The 19,299-nt window shown below is 39.1% G+C and overlaps 1 protein-coding gene across 3 annotated transcripts in view; it reads left to right on the forward strand.

Annotated features, from left to right (window-relative positions):
• LOC578079 overlaps positions 1–19,299 on the forward strand; it is a 45,875-nt gene that overhangs the window by 22,027 nt on the left and 4,549 nt on the right. For 2 of the 3 annotated variants that reach the window (XM_030974938.1, XM_030974939.1), the window contains 15 exons: positions 1,765–1,951; positions 4,144–8,406; positions 8,851–9,308; positions 9,766–9,894; positions 10,373–10,424; positions 10,609–10,685; positions 11,080–11,203; positions 11,754–11,831; positions 12,214–12,311; positions 12,670–12,820; positions 13,316–13,456; positions 14,574–14,684; positions 15,386–16,351; positions 16,804–18,216; positions 19,011–19,220. In XM_030974938.1, coding sequence (XP_030830798.1) covers positions 1,874–1,951; positions 4,144–8,406; positions 8,851–9,308; positions 9,766–9,894; positions 10,373–10,424; positions 10,609–10,685; positions 11,080–11,203; positions 11,754–11,831; positions 12,214–12,311; positions 12,670–12,820; positions 13,316–13,456; positions 14,574–14,684; positions 15,386–16,351; positions 16,804–18,216; positions 19,011–19,220 — 8,349 coding nt within the window. In that variant the 5' untranslated portion in view covers positions 1,765–1,873. The remainder of the gene's footprint in view (positions 1–1,764; positions 1,952–4,143; positions 8,407–8,850; positions 9,309–9,765; positions 9,895–10,372; positions 10,425–10,608; positions 10,686–11,079; positions 11,204–11,753; positions 11,832–12,213; positions 12,312–12,669; positions 12,821–13,315; positions 13,457–14,573; positions 14,685–15,385; positions 16,352–16,803; positions 18,217–19,010; positions 19,221–19,299) is intronic. The other variant, XM_030974940.1, reaches the window with a different exon arrangement.

Below are 19,299 nucleotides of genomic sequence, written 5' to 3' on the forward strand. Positions count from 1 at the left end.
TTGCCGGCGTAAAGGCCGCAGTATTTTTTGGAAAAGAAAACATAAAAAAGTCGGGGTGCGGCCTTTACGGCGAAAGAGTTAAAAAAAAAAAATCAAGTCAAAACCAGCACGAATTTTTTTTCCTCTTTGAAATGTCAAAGTTGGGGTGCGGCCTCTGCGGCGCTGCGGCCTTATCGCCGGCAAATACGGTAACTGTTATGAAAATACAAGTATTTGAACATAAATTATGTAAATTCTCAAGTATTTAGTCATATCAATGAAGACATGTCTTTTTATCATGATCATGAAAAGAGGCTTAAAACAGAACTCCAAAAACACGTACACACACACACTCAAAAACGATCTGTCATGATTTAAAAATGATGGGGAAATGAAATACATCGGCGTCTCCGAACTCGAGATAAGAAAAAAATATTTATTGGTGAAACTTTGTTGCCGATATGGAGATCTGAAAACAATAATTATTGGCGAGACTTTATTGTCGATACAAGATCTAAAAATAATGATTATTGGCGAGACTTCAGGTCTTATTTTGGTGGAAATAGTCTGAATTACATGTACTGTACATGTATGGCTCTAGAACATGCTGTAAAATAAAGTCTTAGCTGCAAAGATTGGCAAAAGCAGATTGCAGCAATGTCTTTTTGATAGAGGATGAAGGATGCGGAACATACTTTGACCTTCATGTGGATTCCTTTTTGATATACATACATAGGCCATTGTTACAGAGACTATGATTTCCAGTTTTGATCATGCATAAATTTAACCAAGTGTTATGTCCTTGGATTTTAATTTGATATCTTTCATCAATTTCTGCAAGATTGAATACTGAACAGTCACCTTTTTTGTTGTTGGATGGGGCTCATTACTTCTCAATCATCATTGAGTGGGAGATATAATACAGAGTAATTTTTTTCTTTTTAGTAATTCAAATATTTCAAATATTTTCCAGTATTTGAAGTAGGACATAAAGGTTACAGTTCCAGAAGAATTGAAAATTTCAACCAAGGGTAGATGTGTCCAACTATGTAGGTGACACTGTGGCTTGGTAAATCATATGTACAAAGTTATTTATGTTGCCTGCAGGAGGTCTTTCTATGCCTCTGCCAATAAAGGAGGTGCCAGTGGCATTTTCATTTTCCGGTTGACTGTGTGCCTGTCCATCCCGCTTTCTCGTCGTCTCAATAGATTGAGAATTGTTTGAGGCATGGACATCATTCTTCTTAGGTGTAAATCAAACATGGGGATATATTTTCATGATACTATTACTTGTACGTCGAGGTTATTTTTAGCATTGTCTTATCTATCGTTGCTGCATAGCCATATATCTTAAGTCTAAAGAACTCTTATTTAGTTTATATACATGTATATACATGTTTATGTATATATACATGTATCTCATTTATTATTCTCATATCCTCCCTCCTCCATGATCAAAAGGGGAGTGATGATTTTAATCATGTTTTTGTTTTGTAATATAAATAATGAATTTGTAGAAATATAGACAAGGTTATACATGTACTAGTCATTAATGTTTGATATCATGCAAGCTTAAATTATTTTTAGCCTCTGTATTTTCAGCACATGGACTTATAAAATTTAATTTTGGTAACTTGCGTCAAAGTGATTACCTAGCATTTGTATAATGTGTAACCATTTTGTAAAAATTCAAAACGTCAAAAACGAAGCACCCTTTCCTCATTTTATAAAAAGCGGAATGATATTGCTGTATATCTCATGTCCTCATTGTAATTCATTTTCCAGCGCTTGCCTGCAGTCAGAGGCGTGGTGACTTGTTGAAGGAAGATGAGGTGCTTGACGGACTTGTGGTACTAGACATTCTGATACTGGATAGGAAAGGTTAGAGATCACCATGGAGCCTTTCAGAATCATCCCTACAAGGCGATGGCTGAGAAGCAGCAGGAAAGCCCAAGAGGTCAACGAAACGGGGGTAAGTCAATGTATTTATGTAATTGTCTTTTATGCCTCGGTCACACCTTTGCGTACTTGGCTTGCGTAATGCTGCGTATTTATGGCAAGCTGTTTTAACATTTATTCCTATTTCTTGATATCAAGAAATGATTTTCTGTTGTAAAGCAATGGTAATTCTTGATATCAAGAGGCATAACTGTGAGCGCTTTGGGCCTTATGGGAAAAGCGCAGTATATGTAATAATAATAATAATAATATTCCATACAAATGAATTGCGTGGCAGTGCTTGTGAATATGTGGAAAAAGAAGAAAGAAGTAGCAACTATTAGATAAACTATTTTAATTCTGAAATGAAAATGCAAATTGAACCCAAAAGAGAGCTTTATCAGAACCGTTCAGGAGGTCACAGATGTGTGCATTGTGTGCTTAATTATACAAACTAGTGATTGAAACAACGAGCGAAGTCCAGGATGTTGGGAAGAGATGAGTAATAGCATAGCAGTAGACCCAAATCGTTCCAGTTTGTAAATCAGGCCCTGATTGTGATCATCAGAGCCTGGATATATTTCTTCTCATCCGGTGTACAGTATAGACTTTGCTTTGAAATCATACACCTAAAACTTGGGCTTGTGGTGGTGAAAAAGATCGATAGAATTTCACTTTGTGTACACCAGGTGGATTTTCATGCTACAGTTCATTCTGCAATAAAAGATATTTAGGACTATGTTTTATTGGATTCTTATTTTTAAAAGTCCACTTTTGTTTTCATAATCGTGAATTTCTATTTTAGAAATAATATTAATGTCACGTGTGCTCACGTTTGCAATTGTGATCACAAATTTGATATTGTTATTGCGAACATTACCGTACATGTATGTTTGAGAAGCCAAACTCTTGGAGAAATTCACCATATGGACTTTTAAAAACAAGAATCCAACAAAAGATAGTCATAAATGTCTTTTATTGCAGAATGAACTGTGCTATGAAAATTTGCTTGATGTAGAATGTGATATTCTATCCTTTTTTGATGACCTGCTCAGCCAAGTTTAGGTACAAAATAAATGCAAGACCTGTGCTGTTGGGTCACATGTAGGAATTTATCAGGTCATCAATGGCCAACCTGTTTAAGCAATGAGACCCTGATTCGAAGGAAAACCATTATTATTCAGGTGTATCACAAAAGCATTTTAGTAGGAAAAGCTGTCTTGATGAATCAGCCACACGTTTCGCGCAGGGCCTGCTAGCAAGAGTGCCCTACCACTAGTGATGTTAATAGCCCACCTCACTTACACGCACAGTAATCGTGGTCTCCAACCCAAATCTTTTACAGGATAATTTTTGAATTTTTAACACTTAAATTGCACTCTTTATTATTAAACCCAATTTCATGTTTTCTTAAACAAAGAAAATAAAATGGAAAATTCATATTTAATTTTGCAGTTCATTTTGCAGTTCATTTTGCAGAAGTTTAGAGGTTTTTTGTTGTTGACTTGTCAAAATTTAAGAAACATGAGTGCTATTTAGAAACTGTACAAGTAATAGTATGCATAGTCATAACTCATAAGACAGTGTTTGACAAGATAAAGAATGAAAGAATGTAGCCTAGAGGTCAAAGGCCATGTGACCAGAAATAACAATGTTAACATTTGAGGCATACACATTAAAGATTGTGGATTGTACTAAAGTCTGCCTATTTACCGGTACTCTGATAAATGATCCTTTTTTGGGGGGGACATGTATTGTATTGGTTTAACGCTAAAAAGTCCAGGTTATTTTGGTGCTCTCTCTGTAGAGGAGGGGGGGGGGGGGGATCTCATAAAGAATAAGCCCATGATGTTTCATATTTAATGTACAGGTGTATGTCTCAAATGTTTTTTTATTTTTTATTATTGCTAATTATTCACAAAGTGACAATTTTGCTATTTGTACAATACATAAGGGAATTGTTCATTTTTGCTGCTGTGCAGTACCCTTTGGTCAAATTTATATAAAAATGGTATCAAAAGATGCATAAGATTTAAGGTGATGAAGTTATTGAAGCTTGTGACTGAAATAAATTTATTAGGGGATGTATCGTAGCAAGGGGAAATTCTTCCCCCCCCCCCCATCCTTTTAGGGCTACAACGACAGTTAGATACATGTAAACTCATTTTGTATGTGGTGTTTTTGTTAGAAATGCATGTACCCTTTCCTCTCCTTTCTCTGTTTTAGGATCAACTGGGTATTCTTGGAGCGAAGCCTAAGGCTGCCAGCCCGCATCCAGATCCTAATATCTTGGCAAAGGAGATGGAAGAGTTTGAAAAACTAATGCAGCTTAATTCAACTGAAGGAGCTGGTTCAGACACCAAAGACACTACCCAACAGAACGAGAAGGGAGAGGAACCAAAACAAGCAGTAGAGGCAGATGCATATGTTCCTGACCAGCCGACCACCTCTCTAGAACCCTATGAACCAGCACAGCCAACAACATCACCAGTGATACCTTCCAAAGATGAACAGACCACTGTATCACCTGAAGCATATGAACCAGACCAACCAACTCCAGTTGAAGAAGTGTACACACCTGACCAACAAACCTGTGTTGTCAATGACAAGACTGCAAAGGGTCCCTCACTTCAAGATTCTGCTCCCTATGAGCCCGAGCAGCCCACCGATGAGCCAATGGTCTTACAGGACTCTGGTGTTTCTGCCAAAGCTAAGACAGAGGTATCAGAAGTGGAAGCTGATATGCCTCAACTCCAGTTAGATTCAGTTACGTGTAGCTCTGATAATCATGGACAAATTGAAAAGGGAGGGGATCTTGCAACTAGCGAAGACACGGATGCAACACTAGCTCAAAATGTTTTTAACAATGAAGGTGGAAACAAATCAGAACAAGAAAATCTCCTTCCTGAAGAATGGTTGAGAAAGAAGGAAAAAAAGAAAAAACACTCGCATGGCAAGCACAAAAAGCCCCTGGTTGAATGGCGATTGGGCGTACTCAGGAAGGATTATGTTATCAAAGACTTCAAAAGCTTTCCAGTCGACGAAAAGTTGATGGCTACAACAAAGCATAAATGGAATGATGAGAGTGAAGTTGAACACCTGAAATTTCTGCATTCAGGGGATGGGAGTCAGACCGACACATCTGAAGTATCGGGTATGACTTCACCTGCAGTTGCTCTTAGTGACAATGAACTTGAAAGTGATCAAAATACAAGTGGTGACATTAATTCCATAGGAAGAACACCTGAAAATGCCCCCGAGGATGATGGTGGTATTAATAGTTCAAAGGACAATGACATTCAGCGTGTAGAATCAAAATGTTTGGAAGGAGAGACGAAAAAGGAGGAATCCGGTGAAGTGGAAAAGGTACTGGAGGAGAGTGCTTCGCATGAAAATGTGAAGTCAGGTACTGGACTTGAAGACACCAAACCGAAAGGAGATACCGAAATTGATGAAAGTAGTACTGTTGAGAAAACTGAGGATTTAGGGGCACAAAAGGATGGAGATACAAAGGAAGTGCAAAAAGGGTCAGTTGATGAGGAAGAAACAAAAAAAAAATCAGAACAGGAAGAAGACAATTCAAGTAGGATGAGCACAAGACAATCAAGCAGGAGAGCAGGGAGAGACTCTGGTGAGAATAAAACAGATGCTGATCACAAAAGTGATAAAAAGGATGATGATTCCAGCCGAAGAAGATCAAGGAGAAGTGAAAGATACAGAGATGATTCTGATGATGAAAAGAGAAAAGACTCTGATAGAAGTAGAACAGAGTCAGACAGAACTAGAATGGATACTAGGAGACGTTCACAGAGAAGAGACCGATACGGTAGGGATGACTCTGATGATGAGAGTAGAGAGGGGAGGAGGAGGGGTAGGAGTGACAGCAGAGAAAGGAGAGGAAGAAGTGGCAGCAGAGAAAGAAGAAGGTATAGAGATGATGACGACAGATATGACAGGTACGATCGAGGACGTAGGCAGAGAAGGAGTGATAGGCGAAGCATGGACAGAACAGACGACAGGAGATCCAGGGAAGACGATCGAAGAAATGAAAGAAGTGTCTCAAGGGAGAGGGTTGATCGGAGAAGGAAGGAAAAGGATGATAAAGATGTGAAGAAAGATGTAGATCAGACCAAGGAGGAAACCAAAGTAACTGCTGAGAAGAAAACGCAAAAGGCAGATGAAAGAGAAGGTGACCAGTTACCAGGAAACAGCAAAGCAGATTCAAAGATTACGGAAAGTGACACTATTCAAGAGAAGGACCAAAACTCCAAAAAAGATACCTCCGATAAGAATGCTGGGAGAATACCTATCAAATTCAATTTCACTTCAAGGGCAGTTCGAAGGAGTACTCGTAGTGCTGTGAAGGCAAAGGGCGGAGTATTTGAAGAGGATGAGGATGAAGATAAACCACTGTCAGAATTACAGACTTTATGTGATGAGAAGGAACCAACAGCTTCAAATACAGAATCAGAAGAAGATCAAGCTCCTCCTGTTACCCGCAGTAAGAGTAGAGAAGGCTGTCCAGTGGAAGAACCTTTGGAAGAAAACAAGGTTGATCAATTATCTTCTGTTCATACTGAAACAAGCACAACCAGAGCCAGAAGCAGCCAAAATAAAGAAAATTTGTTTGAGAATACTTTAAGGAAGGAATTCAAAATAGATCAAGAATCAGAATCGGATAGTGGAGCAGAATTGAGTTTGATGGGTCTTGGAGATGCCCCAAGTCTCTATCCTGAAAATATACTTGAAAGCCAAGTTGAAATGGAACTCTTGGCAAATGCATTTTCTTCCACTGATACTGAAGCTGAGACAGAAATTGTACTGGATACAACTGGGGAAAGTGATAATTTTGTAATGGAAGGAAAGGAAGAAGATGATTCACCAAAACAAGAAGAGAGTGATGATGTTGACATGGATGTTGACATGGAAGTTGAGGAACAACTGCATGATGTCAGTACTATTGTAGTTTCTTCACCCCCACATATACCAGATGAGGAAGGTACAGATACTGATACTGATGTACAGTTGAGCAATAGTCCTAGTCCTAGTCCTCGGGAGAACAGTAGAACTTGTTCTGAAGAAATGCCAATTGCTCCAGAGGAACAGACCAGATCAGAGATTGATGGAAATGAGAAACAGAGCCAAAATGGTCGTCTTCAGGAGAACAGAGATATTATTATCCATGAAACACGGATTGTTCCAGAGATCAAAATAGTGCCAGCTCCCGATGAATCCTGTTACCAAGTTCGCTCCGAAAAAGCTGAGGAAAGTACTGAAGAGAAAGAAAGTGAGATAAATACATCATTTGAAACTGAACAAAGCGATGTGGAAAGTCTCTCACTGGTGAAGACATCTGACTTTAGCAAAACCGAGTCTGAATCTGAAGATGCAATGTCAATGGAAATCATTGACCTAATGGCAGGCACATCATATAAAACTTCAAAGATCTCTGTTAATTTACCAAATGAAGAGTCCGATTTGAATACTTCCATTCAAGATGTTTCAGATAAAATTGCAGATAATGTTAAGGAGACAATATGTGACCAGACTTCTACTGTAATGTTACTGGAAGAAGTGACATCAGTGTCGCAGCCTGCACAACCACCTATCAGTGATTCCCAAGATCCTGATGTTAACACTGAAACAATCGTTCTTGACCACAGTACTAGTCATCAAAATATAACCGTCCAGGAGGCAGACGAAGCCAAAGCTTCCTCAGAAGTTGTCGTCAGTGATGAGATGATCATGCCCTCCATTGATATTGTAAATAAATCTCTTCCTTCTGAAAAGGGTACCATTGAAGTATTTAACAAAGAATCTGCCATAAATCACGATGAACTTGTGGAAACAAATACCATGCCATCATCAGACATCCCATCTGCCCAACATGATGATATAACCACTCAGATGGTACCTCCTATTTCTGCAGAAAGCACAGAAATTTCCAGTACTCAAGAACCTGTTATTGCAGTCAATGAACAATCAACTAAACATGTTATCCAAGAGGGACCTGTAGGTAGTAAACGTAAAAGGAAGTCTAGATGGGCGGCATTTGTTCCAGAGGTCCCCGTAAAACCACCAACTTTGAGTCAGATGGATGTTAGTGTAGTTCAAACCCCACAAGGAGATCCATCCATGATCAACGTGTCCAGTAATTCAGTATTTCAGCCACAGACAGAGGAACACCAGATAAAGGAATCCAGAGTTGAAGTGAACACTCCAGAAGAAAGCAAATCTGCACATGTTGAAAGCCACATAGAAGAGCAGTCGGTGGACTCGCCCAAGTTAGAAGAAGAAACCTTCTCCCCATCAAAGAGAGTGAGGGTACATCTAGATCGTATGATTATTGCAACTGCAGATCAATCAAGCCATGATAACAGTACTCACAACACGACACTTGATCCATGGGTCATTGGCAAGACTGAAGCTACCTACCTGTCATCTGGACTTGACCTGGAGGTGAATGGTGCAGGGGATAATCAGGCAATGGTAAGTCTCACTTGAAATATTCATGGTGAAGAGTGAAGAAATTTATTATCATCGTGCAAGTTTAGCTAATCAGAAGATATACTTTCTTAGTTTGACTTGAGAGGTTTTATTAATACAGTCCTCAAGAACTTGATTCAATTCAATTCGTTTTATTCATTTCCATTTTCAATACATACATTCAAAACAATACAAAGATATATACAATGATTAGCATTTGGAATATATAAGAAAATGAAAATAGGGAACTAAAAAATAAGGCCAAATCTTATTCAAAATTTGAATTGTATATTTTGTTTTATTGAGATCGCTGTTGGAAGGAAAACTATGTGTCGTAAGGAAAGGTAAATATGAAATTTAAAAGTATGTGCACTTGCAATTTTTGGAGTGAGTGTTATTTTAAGTGTTTTTCGTGGTTTACACTTTATTACCCAATTTCTCATGTAGATCAAGCTTGAGGATATTGCGAAAAACCATGAGGCAGGTATCATCAATGAAGAAATAGAAGATGCAGGAGAGGTTACGGAACCACAACCTGGGGCAGGAGAGGACTCCATGGAAGAAGGGGAACTGGATTCTGATATCAAGGAGGAGTCTGAGGAGAAACCATGTAATGATATTACGGGCATGGAGCAAGGAGAGATCGACGATGATGGTGAGGGAGGGGTTGAAGAAAGGAGACAAAAACAGAAGTCCAGACACTCGAGGCAGGACAAGGAGAATATACCGCAGGACGAGTACTGGGCAGAGGGAGGAAAGAGAGAGGAGAGGGAAAGGCCAAAGGAGGAAACACGAGAGAGTAGAGAAGAGAGGCGGAGGCTGCAGTATGCCGAGTGGGGAATCGTTGAGAGGAGCAAGATGCCCCGCTTTGTGGAGTTGAACGAGAATTACTACCTGACAGAAAGGTATTTATTTTAATAGCATAAAATCACTCGTAATGATGCCCTCTGATAAAACAGGCCCCTCAACTTCATGATAAAATGTTACCATGTACTGTTTTGATGGATCTTGTTCCTTAACCAAGTCAAAGATGTATCTTGGTTTCTCAGTAAGTGATATATACATACCCAGGCATATTTTATCTTGTAAATGTGTTCTACCACTAAAAGAGCTCATCTTTGATGTTCAACTATAGAAGGAGGTGGGGTGACCTTTTCAAAATGCCACTCTGATGTAATTTGTTCAATAAAGCCCAGATGGCTTTCCCAGCAAATTCGCCAGTCATACTCTTTCATTTTACTTCATAATTCTCGTTTGAGAATATACAATAATATACTCTTCCCTCTAATTATTCGTAAAATAACGATCAAACTTCAAACATAAGTTCTTGTTTAATCTTACTATTATGTGTCTATCCTGCAGGCGAAGATCAAAAGCCGGTAAGGAAGCGAGGAGAATGGTATGCTGCTGTGCTACCTCTAGAGAGGAAAGAAGGCGTGGCATCCAGGCTTGTGGGGAAGACTGTCTCAACAGAGTCCTCATGCTGGAATGGTAAGTCTTTCTTTTGGGAACCTGGGAGAATCATTAAAGGAGGTGGTAGAAAGTTATCAATATAAATATATAAATAAATATCTTTATCGTCTAATAATCACATATTAAAGGCATGTTTTCATGTTGTCTGTGTGAGACTGTTAAACAATTATGCTTTTAAAAGTGTCACATTCATGCTCCAAAATTATACAAACAAAATATCTGTAGCTGTTTAGTGTCCTTTATTTGGGAGATTTGGGATGAAAATATGGATGGATTGACCATTTACATTTAATGTATTGTCGACACAAAAAATTGACTCTGATATGTAATCTGAGAACTATTGTGGAGGTTAGACTCATCGCGATATTTCCATTTAAAGTTGATGTATTAGGCAAAACAGTATTTCCTGTCATCACTATAGAGAATACCTCTTCTTCTTTTATAGAGGCTTGCTAACAAATATACTTACCTCTGTTTTTTTCCTTCTACCTAACAGTGGTTCACGATGTCCATGTGGAGATTACTGTACCAACAGGCGCTTCCAAAAAGTAAGTTCTGACCTTTCTTCAATTTATGATACACGAATATGTTTATTGAAATGCAACATTTACTTTTGCTCAGAATAAAACTATAATCTTGCAGATTGCAGTGATAAAGTACCTCCTGAATGATTAGTAAGTAATATGGTTTCACGTTTTGATCGTTGATGTGATGTGTTACATTTTTTTTTAGAGAGAGAATGCCAGAGTAGGAGTCTTCTACACCGAAGAAAAGGGACATGGTTTGAAAGCTAAAGAAGAACTGAAAGAGTAAGTTCACCAAGTCAAATCTCATCCACATCTAGCCTTTCCTAATGTGAAATGAATTCCAGATAAATAAATTCTGTTCAAGATAGGAAATGATAACAAATAACCATGGAATTTGTCAGCAGTTTTTATTGATTCTTTTTATGTTGCATGAATCAGTAACAATGTTTAGGCTGGTGAGATTGATTTGTTTGCAGATGTCATAATTTACGACCCAATCTTGTAATTTTGTTTGAACAAATCTCAATCAAAGCATATTGTTCTGAAGATATTTGTTTAATAGATGTGGAGTCTTTCAGCAAAGTATAACAAATGATGAGTTATACTAGAATCTGGTATTTACAACAGGGTACGATGCACATCATTTCATCATTATTTTGTAATATTCTTTCATCAGTAATGAGTTTGTGATGGAATATGTTGGAGAGGTGCTAAACTTCCATGAGTTCAAACATCGAGCCAAGCAGTACAGCAAAGACAAGAACCTTCACTTCTATTTCATGGCGCTCAAGTCAGATGAGGTGAGTAATAGTGGTCAATTCAGGTTGTAAATATTGCTTCATGATTACAAACTGTCGATGGTACTCTTGAAAAAATGCTACCACCTACATCAAAGTAGGTCATAAATATGCATTTTTCTGATTATTTGAAAGTCAAACTGTTTTTTATGTGAGGTTTACAATAAATTGCAGCTTTTTCATTCTGTTTTTTTTCTTCTTCAAATGATAGTCTGTTTTTGCCAACTTTAGGCCCTTTGTCCATTGAGCCTTGTTAATTAGAATCACTTTTATTCATTTAAATAAAAGTGATATTCCATGGCAAACTGCCGGGAGATCAAATTAATTAGAATAGTCAATTTTTCTGTTTACCCAAAATATCCTTTATTGAATTTGTCTCTTTGTGTATATTTCTATTATGTATCCATATACCATTTAAATGCAACAAATTCCTGTCGCTGAATGGACAATTAAGATGAACCTTATGAATCACATGAATATTATTATGATAGGATTTGAAGATGTGCTAAATGTATGCTTAATACTTTAATCAACATCTTCCATTATTTTGCAGATCATCGATGCTACCGAGAAAGGGAATGTATCTCGATTCATGAACCACAGCTGTGATCCTAACTGTGAAACACAGAAGGTATATATACCCCTTGTAAAAATGTTATATTGTGGATTTGTCTCCTTTGTTTATTGTGTTTAAATCCCTTTTAAATTGTTGCATAACTTAAGGACGATAGTTGAAATGAAGTAGAATAGGTACACAACTTGTGTAAGCAGGTTTATGGTTAGTTTAGTTGTTATTACTGATGGTACTGATAGACGACGAACATATAGGAGATGTGTATGTTTAATCCTTTATGCTAGAATATAGTAACACAAATGTATTTGTCTGATGCTGTGCAAATTCCTGGTATCGAAGGGCCTCTTCTATGTTGGAGTTAAAAATGTGCCTTAAGAAGAGAGATGACAGCTTGTCTTCTACATTTAACTTGTTTTGTTTTCAAACTTTTTGTTTGTAGTGGACAGTGAATGGTCAGCTTCGAGTAGGATTCTTTACCAAGAGGCAAGTCAAACCTGGGGAAGAGCTTACGTTTGACTACCAGTTTGAAGTTTATGGGTAAGTGAAATGCCTTGTACAGAATGTTAAAATCACATTGCCTGACCATTATAAGGGCAATATCTATCTGAGTCTCTAATTCTCTAGGATCGAGAGCAAGACATGTGACAACACTATATGCTTTGATATTTAATGATATACCAGGTTTAAACGTTAGTCTGCTGGAGAACTATCCATTCCTTTGTGTTTTTCCTTTTTGTTTCATGAATACAAACACGATTGCGTAATTGATTTGAAGGCTTTTAAGGTCCAAGTTCGGTCATGAATTCTGAACAACTTTGTTATCATAAAGTTTTATTAAGATATCTAGTTTACGGATGAGGCTGTTGAAGTATACCCTTGATTTATCTTTTCTCAGTCAAGAAGCTCAGAAGTGTCTGTGTGGATCTGAGAAGTGCAGGGGTGTGATTGGCAAACAGAAGAAACAGAAGGAAGGCAAAGATACAACACCTAAGAGAAGAGGCAGTTTCGGAGAGAAACGAAGGAAAGAAGCTTTCACAGATATCACGGTGAGCCAATACCTCTTCTTTGCATATTTTCATATATTGTAACTGTTTTTTATAAACACTTAAAATTTACTAATAACTGAATTATTTGCTTGATATCTCCTATCTCATGGCATATTGCTTTCCCTCAACTTACTTTTTCACCTTTGGTTCCACTTTTTGTATTATTTTTAGGCAAGTATGTAAGAACCAGAAGAAGAAAAATGTATTGATCCAACTCTTCCTATAACCTAGTAAATGTTATACTCTATTCTGTATTGTTACTAAATCGGAACTCGACACTGACTGTAGTCTGGGGCTCATGGATGGATCCAAACAAGTTCTAGATTTTGAAACAGAACCAGTGCTTACAACCCTAAAATTCATTAGAGATCCTGCAATGAATCACTTTAATAAATAATAGTGTGGAGGCCTGACTTGATTGATGCCCTGTATATATTGAAGGTAGTTATCAGAATTGTTCCAAATAGAATGCTGTTTATCTTTTCACCATGACAGTTAGAAGATGAGATACAGCAGATGGTAGATGAGTGTGATGAATGTGGGTTGGAATCCAATGACCACACCATCGCACTCTCAAGGTTCATGGTTAGAGCTGATCAACCCAAACAGAGGCTTGCACTTCTACAATTGCTACAGGTAAGAGGTGTTGACTACAGGATCTATGAGGGGGTGGCTTTTGAGTTTCATGTGTTGTGGAATTTATAATGGCCTAAACATCTGGTTAAAGTTTCAATTAAGTTATCTTAATACGGTGGATAGATGTCAGGTTGTAATTCAGTAGTTTGTAATCAATGGGTTTGTACAGGTTATGGGTTAAAGGCATATAATTTCATCAAAAAATGTTGAGGGGATAAGAAGAAAAGCTATTGCATTGACTTGTTTGCTTTTGCATCAACCATGCAAGTTTTGCTTTGTGGTGCAGTTTTTCCTTGTTGAATATAATTCATATTTTACTCACTTCGTCAGACCAATACAAAAGGAAAGGCATAAATGCGCTAGCTTGAATTTACTGCAATTGATGTAATGATTCAAGGGCTGTCTTTGTGAAGGCTCAAGGGCCTTGTTTTGTTTCATAAAACCAAAGTTCTGTAACAAGATTTCCCACAATCATTTCCAGTTTCTCATATTAGTTATTGTATGTTGTTATTGCTACCAAGTCTTGTGGAACAGGGCTAGTGATTGGACATTGAGTCATTTGTACTACAGATGTTTATTTAGTTGTAGAGGTGTTGTGGTCAAATGTATTTGTCACCGGACTTTGGATCACAAGGTTCACAGTTCGAGTCCTGCTGCGGCACTAATGTCCATTGGCAAGACATTGATCTACATTTGCCACCCTCAAACCCAAGTGATGTAAATTGGTACCTGGCAGGAATTAATTTCTTGAAATACTAGAGCGCCGTAATGGCAGCCATGCTAAAGCCAGGATGATGATTAGGAGCCCCAGGAGTGTCCAGTCTGACAGACATGAGCGTTAGACAAGAACCCACTATTATCATTTTATTATTTACCCAGGATAGCCACATCAGTATTTATACTGCTCTTCCTGCGGGCCCTGCAATTATTATCACCTCGGCAGTCGACAGGTACCCATTTACACATGGGTGTAGAGTGGCAAATGTTGATTAACATCATGCCAAAGGACTTGAACCCTGACCCTTGGAATGAGGAACAAGGGAATTAACCACTATACCACACCTCCACTCTACACCTTCATTTTCATTCTTCATGTTGATTTTAACCATGTATACAGGAAACGACTGAACAGGCTTACTTGAAGTACTTCCTAACCCATCATGGTCTCAAGCTAATATGGAGCTGGATGGTTGACTTGGGAGATAACCCTGCTGAACTCCAAATGCAGGTAAATAACAAAGATTTCAATCTAACGAAATATCTGAAAACAAATTTTTTTTTTTTAAAGGGGCACTGCACTACTTGTAGCTACTTGCGCCCTCTATATAACAAACGATGCCTAATCGGTGACCCTTGGTCCCCCATGATCCTCTTTTTCTTATGTTAACTGAGAGCTGAGTTAATGAGATAACCACCTGTCCTGTGACCTTGTAAGGCAGTCTAATCCCTCCTGTAAACTATGGCAGATAAGCTTTAAAGCCATAACACAACCTATGAAGACGCAGAGATATCCAATGCAGATTCTATCAGATTGAGGTCACATGACTGGTATTATTGAAACTAGGATTTTGTGAAATGCCAAAGATTCCCTGTAATTAACTATCACTATTCCTATTGCCATATCGCACTCCCTTTTGAAAGAATTTACATCTTGTAATTCTTTTCAGAATTCAGTCATAGTTCATTCGCGAGTTGTACAGTGATCATAAATTGAAAACAAGAAGTAAATAAGTGCCACTATCTTTGACTGCAAGAGATTCATTTCCTGTGTAATAGAAACTGTACAATACTTGTGAGATTTAATGTCATCAACATGGTCTTGCAAGGCATTGTTTATATTTTAGCTAAGTCAAGACATGTGCTCACATGCAAACATGTTTATGGTTTCATTCTAACTTTGAAGAAATCTGATTCCCTTATTCATTGCAGATCCTCCTCACCTTAGCCAAGCTTCCTATTCCAAACAAGAATGCATTGGAAGACAGCAAGGTTCTCTCGGTCATTGAGAGGTGGGCTAGAAACTTTGCCAACCAAGGACCACCCCAAGAAATGACATCTGCAACCAAGGCTGACAGTGACGTTGACTCGTCCAGTGCAAGCGAGACACCTTCACGATCAGATACGCCCATTTCAGCCGCCATGGCATCAAGTCTGAACATCAACAGTAGTATTGAGATGCTCAAGTCGATAGCAGAAGCAACCAGTTCTGAAAGTGATATGGACAGTGAAGCACCCTCAGGAGTACCTCTTGCCCTCCGGCAAAGGCTAGAAGCAGAGAGCATGGAATCTCCAACTTCCACTGGTAGCGAAGGGGAATCCATGGAAAAACCATCGTCAAGTGCAGGAGAGGATTCTCAGAATGAGCAACAAGAAGATGTGTTGCCAGGGCAACCGGACTCGGCATCGGATGCTGCGACATCTTCTACCACAGTGGGAGAATCAGTTAGCAAGGACAAGGTAGCACCTGAGGAAAATTCATTGAGTGAAACACTAGCTCTTGATAGTGCTGTTGTTGATAGCACAGAAACGGGCCTTCCAGAAACCAAAGAATCGTCTGACGATAGTTCCAAGGAAGTTAGGACGCTCAAATCATTAGCTGCAGATGCAACAAGACACGTGCAATCTCAAAACTCTTCTACTGATGCTCAGGCAGATGTAGCAATCTCACAATCAGAGGATATTGTTAGCGAGTCCTCAACCCCACCTGCAGAAGAATCTGTAATGGCCAGCACATCTGAGTCTGAAAACAGGACTAAAGATGTTGAGCAGCCACCCAGTGTAGCAGTTGAGACGGATAACGAAGCAGAAAGCAAAACCGATGAAGGAGAAAAGGGTGGCGATTCAGAAATTTCCATCATTCTTTCATCTCTATTGAGCTCTTGGAGTGACCTAAAAGTAAGTTTTATACTTTATGCTACATCATATTGAGTAAATTATTACATGATATGCAATAGATCTGTATCATTGTGTTTATTTATAACAGTGTAGCCTTTGTCAAAATTGAAGATATTTTTTTGCTGAAGGTCAGATCTGGGCCAAATTATTTGGGACATGGTGACATAGATAAGGATTTAGCTTCGTGAGTTACAGAGATGATATGTACTGTTTCTATTATATTCTCATGAACATAACAAAACAAAGAATTTACTGAAATGAAAGTTGAATTTTGTATAAATTTTGGTAAATTTCTTTGAAATAGCGAACGATATTGTTGAAGCGTATGTACAATTTCTGTAATTCTATTGCTTGAAGTGTTTGACAATTGAAAATAAAAGGTTCTTACATTAGATCTGTAAGAGCATCCATTATGAAGAATTGTTAAACTCTATCCCCTTTTTTTTGTACAGGAAATTTATAGGATACCAAAGAAGGAGAGTGAAAAAGATAGAGACAAAGACAGAGAACGAGACAGACATCGTGAACATGACAGGGATAGGGATCGTAAACATGACCGTGATAGGGACTATGATAGAGATCATCGAGATCGAGATCGGGATTACGGAAGAGACAGGGATAGGGGTAGGGACAGAGACGATAGACATCACAGAGACAGAGGTAGAGATGGTGATCGAGATCGCCATCGAGACAAAGAAAGGAAAGATAGAGATAAAAGTGATGATAAATCAAGGAGAAAACGAAGTAGATCAAGAAGTAGAGAGCGAGAGACCAAATCATCTTGGTCTAAGGATTCTGACACTAATGCTACACCTCCAAAGCTCAGGAAACCATGGAAGGATGCTAAAGGAAAGGAAGGCAAGGGAGTGGTTAAAGAGGATGTGAAATTTGAGAAGGAAAGCAAAAAAATGAGCAAAGAAGAGAGGAGACATTTATTTGAAATGCAGGTGGAAGCGAAGGAAAGGGAAGATGCGGCTCGTAAAGAGCAAGAGGCTGTGATGATGGCACAATGGCAGGAGAGTGAGCAGCAGAGACAGCAGCAAATGGCTCAGTACATCGATGCTAATGGCTTCCCTATAGACCCCAATGCTCCTCCTCATGGTATGATGGTCAATGAACATGGTATGCCCATCGAGGTCATACCTGGGCACATGGGTGGTATGCCGCCGATGGGGGAGCAGTACATGGGACATCATCCAGACATGCCTCATCCTGACATGGCCTTCCCACCAGAACACATGCATCCAGACATGCAAGGGCAGTTTCCTGAACTCATGCAGCAACATGAACACATGGGCATGGAGGAAAGGTACCACCCATCCATGCATGAACATCACATGATGCCTCATGAAGGACAGCCTATGTACGATGATAGCGGGTTTCCAATCCCACCTCAAGAACACATGCATCCAGGGATGATGGGTATGCCGCCCCATGAAGGGATGCCACCCCATGAAGGAATGCCACACCCCGGAGCGATGCCACACCCCGGTATGGACTACCAAATCCACCCTGACATGGATCCTAATGCCATGGTGCACCCTCATGCCGAGCATCTCAATATGGACCCACACATGATGGGGGCACAACTCCATCCTAACATGGACGTTCACCTGTTAGGGGGTCAGCCCCATCCAGGAGACCCTAATATGTATCCTCCAGAACAACACATGATGCAACCTCCGGTGGAAGCTGTACCCTCTCAGGAGGTGCATGTTCCACAGGTGGTACCCATTCCTGCGGCAGGAGTTGCCCAGGTACCGAGCCAATCTGCACCACGTGAGGAAGATTTGATGCCTCCACCCATGTTACCGGTCCCAAGTCGGAAATCAAAGAAGTCTAAATCACAGAAGAGTGCAGCCAAGGTTTGTTACTTTAAAGTTTTCTCCCTTTTCCCATTATTGAGTCAAAAGGTATGTGACTTTTTCTTAGTCACATATCCATTTATTTCCTTATAGTTTTAATTATGTTACTAGGTTGTTGTTTTTTGTGTGTAAATTATTTCTCAATATACAAGTCTTATAAACACTCGATGTTCATTAGAGTTTATATTGATGAGCTGAATTATACATTTATTACATTTGAAGCATATTACTAAATGGAATATTGCTTGTTGGGAAATACATTTTTTTGTAAAGCTATACTCTTGTTCCATGTAAATTTTGTTTTCACTGAAGATAGAGGTATATCTACACAGGGCAAATCACTTTCACTGAAGATAATCCAAAAGCGCACTAAAACAGGCGTAATTAAGCGCGCATTACCAATGAGCGCAATTAAAGCAAACACATGCGCGCATCGTACCCTCAAGGGGTTGGGTTAAACTTTTAACTTTTTTGGTGTGAATTTGGGCCTGGTGTCTTTCATGTAGATGCATACACGTCCTTTTCTTTTTGTAGTTAAATTGTTTTAGATGTGGAATATAAAGCAAATAATCACCTTTTAGTTTCAGGCGATGGCAAACTATCACTTCCTCATTGATCAGAATGTATACGCTATCTTTCCTCAGCTTCGCTTCGGAAAGATAGCTACATCCAGATCGCCTCGGAAGTGATAGTTTGTCCCATCACCTTCACCAACGGTAGTTATTTGCTTAATAACCACCTTTGACACAAAAGATATATAACATAACTTGTGCCAACATCTTTGCATCCACCAGCAGTCCTCCAAGACGAGCCCTCCCTCTACCACCTATGTCGCCCCTGCTGCACCTGCCAGCAGTGGCATTCCAGTACTATCATCAAACGTACCCTCTTCCAGTGTGGTTAGTGTGAACCAACAGGGCTACCCCATTGCCCAGGCTGCACCAGGGATCGTCCCAATGGCCCAGGCACCACAAGTCTTGCAAACGCCAGTACTACCTCAAGCAGTAAGTCTTCATATCAAAATCAGTTGATGTTAGGTTCGAGAGCCTCTCGTTAATTTTTAAATGAGTAACAGTGCAGGTC

Source organism: Strongylocentrotus purpuratus, unplaced genomic scaffold (assembly GCF_000002235.5).
Source record: "Strongylocentrotus purpuratus isolate Spur 01 unplaced genomic scaffold, Spur_5.0 spur5_scaffold_7, whole genome shotgun sequence".
Classification (NCBI taxonomy): domain Eukaryota; kingdom Metazoa; phylum Echinodermata; class Echinoidea; order Camarodonta; family Strongylocentrotidae; genus Strongylocentrotus; species Strongylocentrotus purpuratus.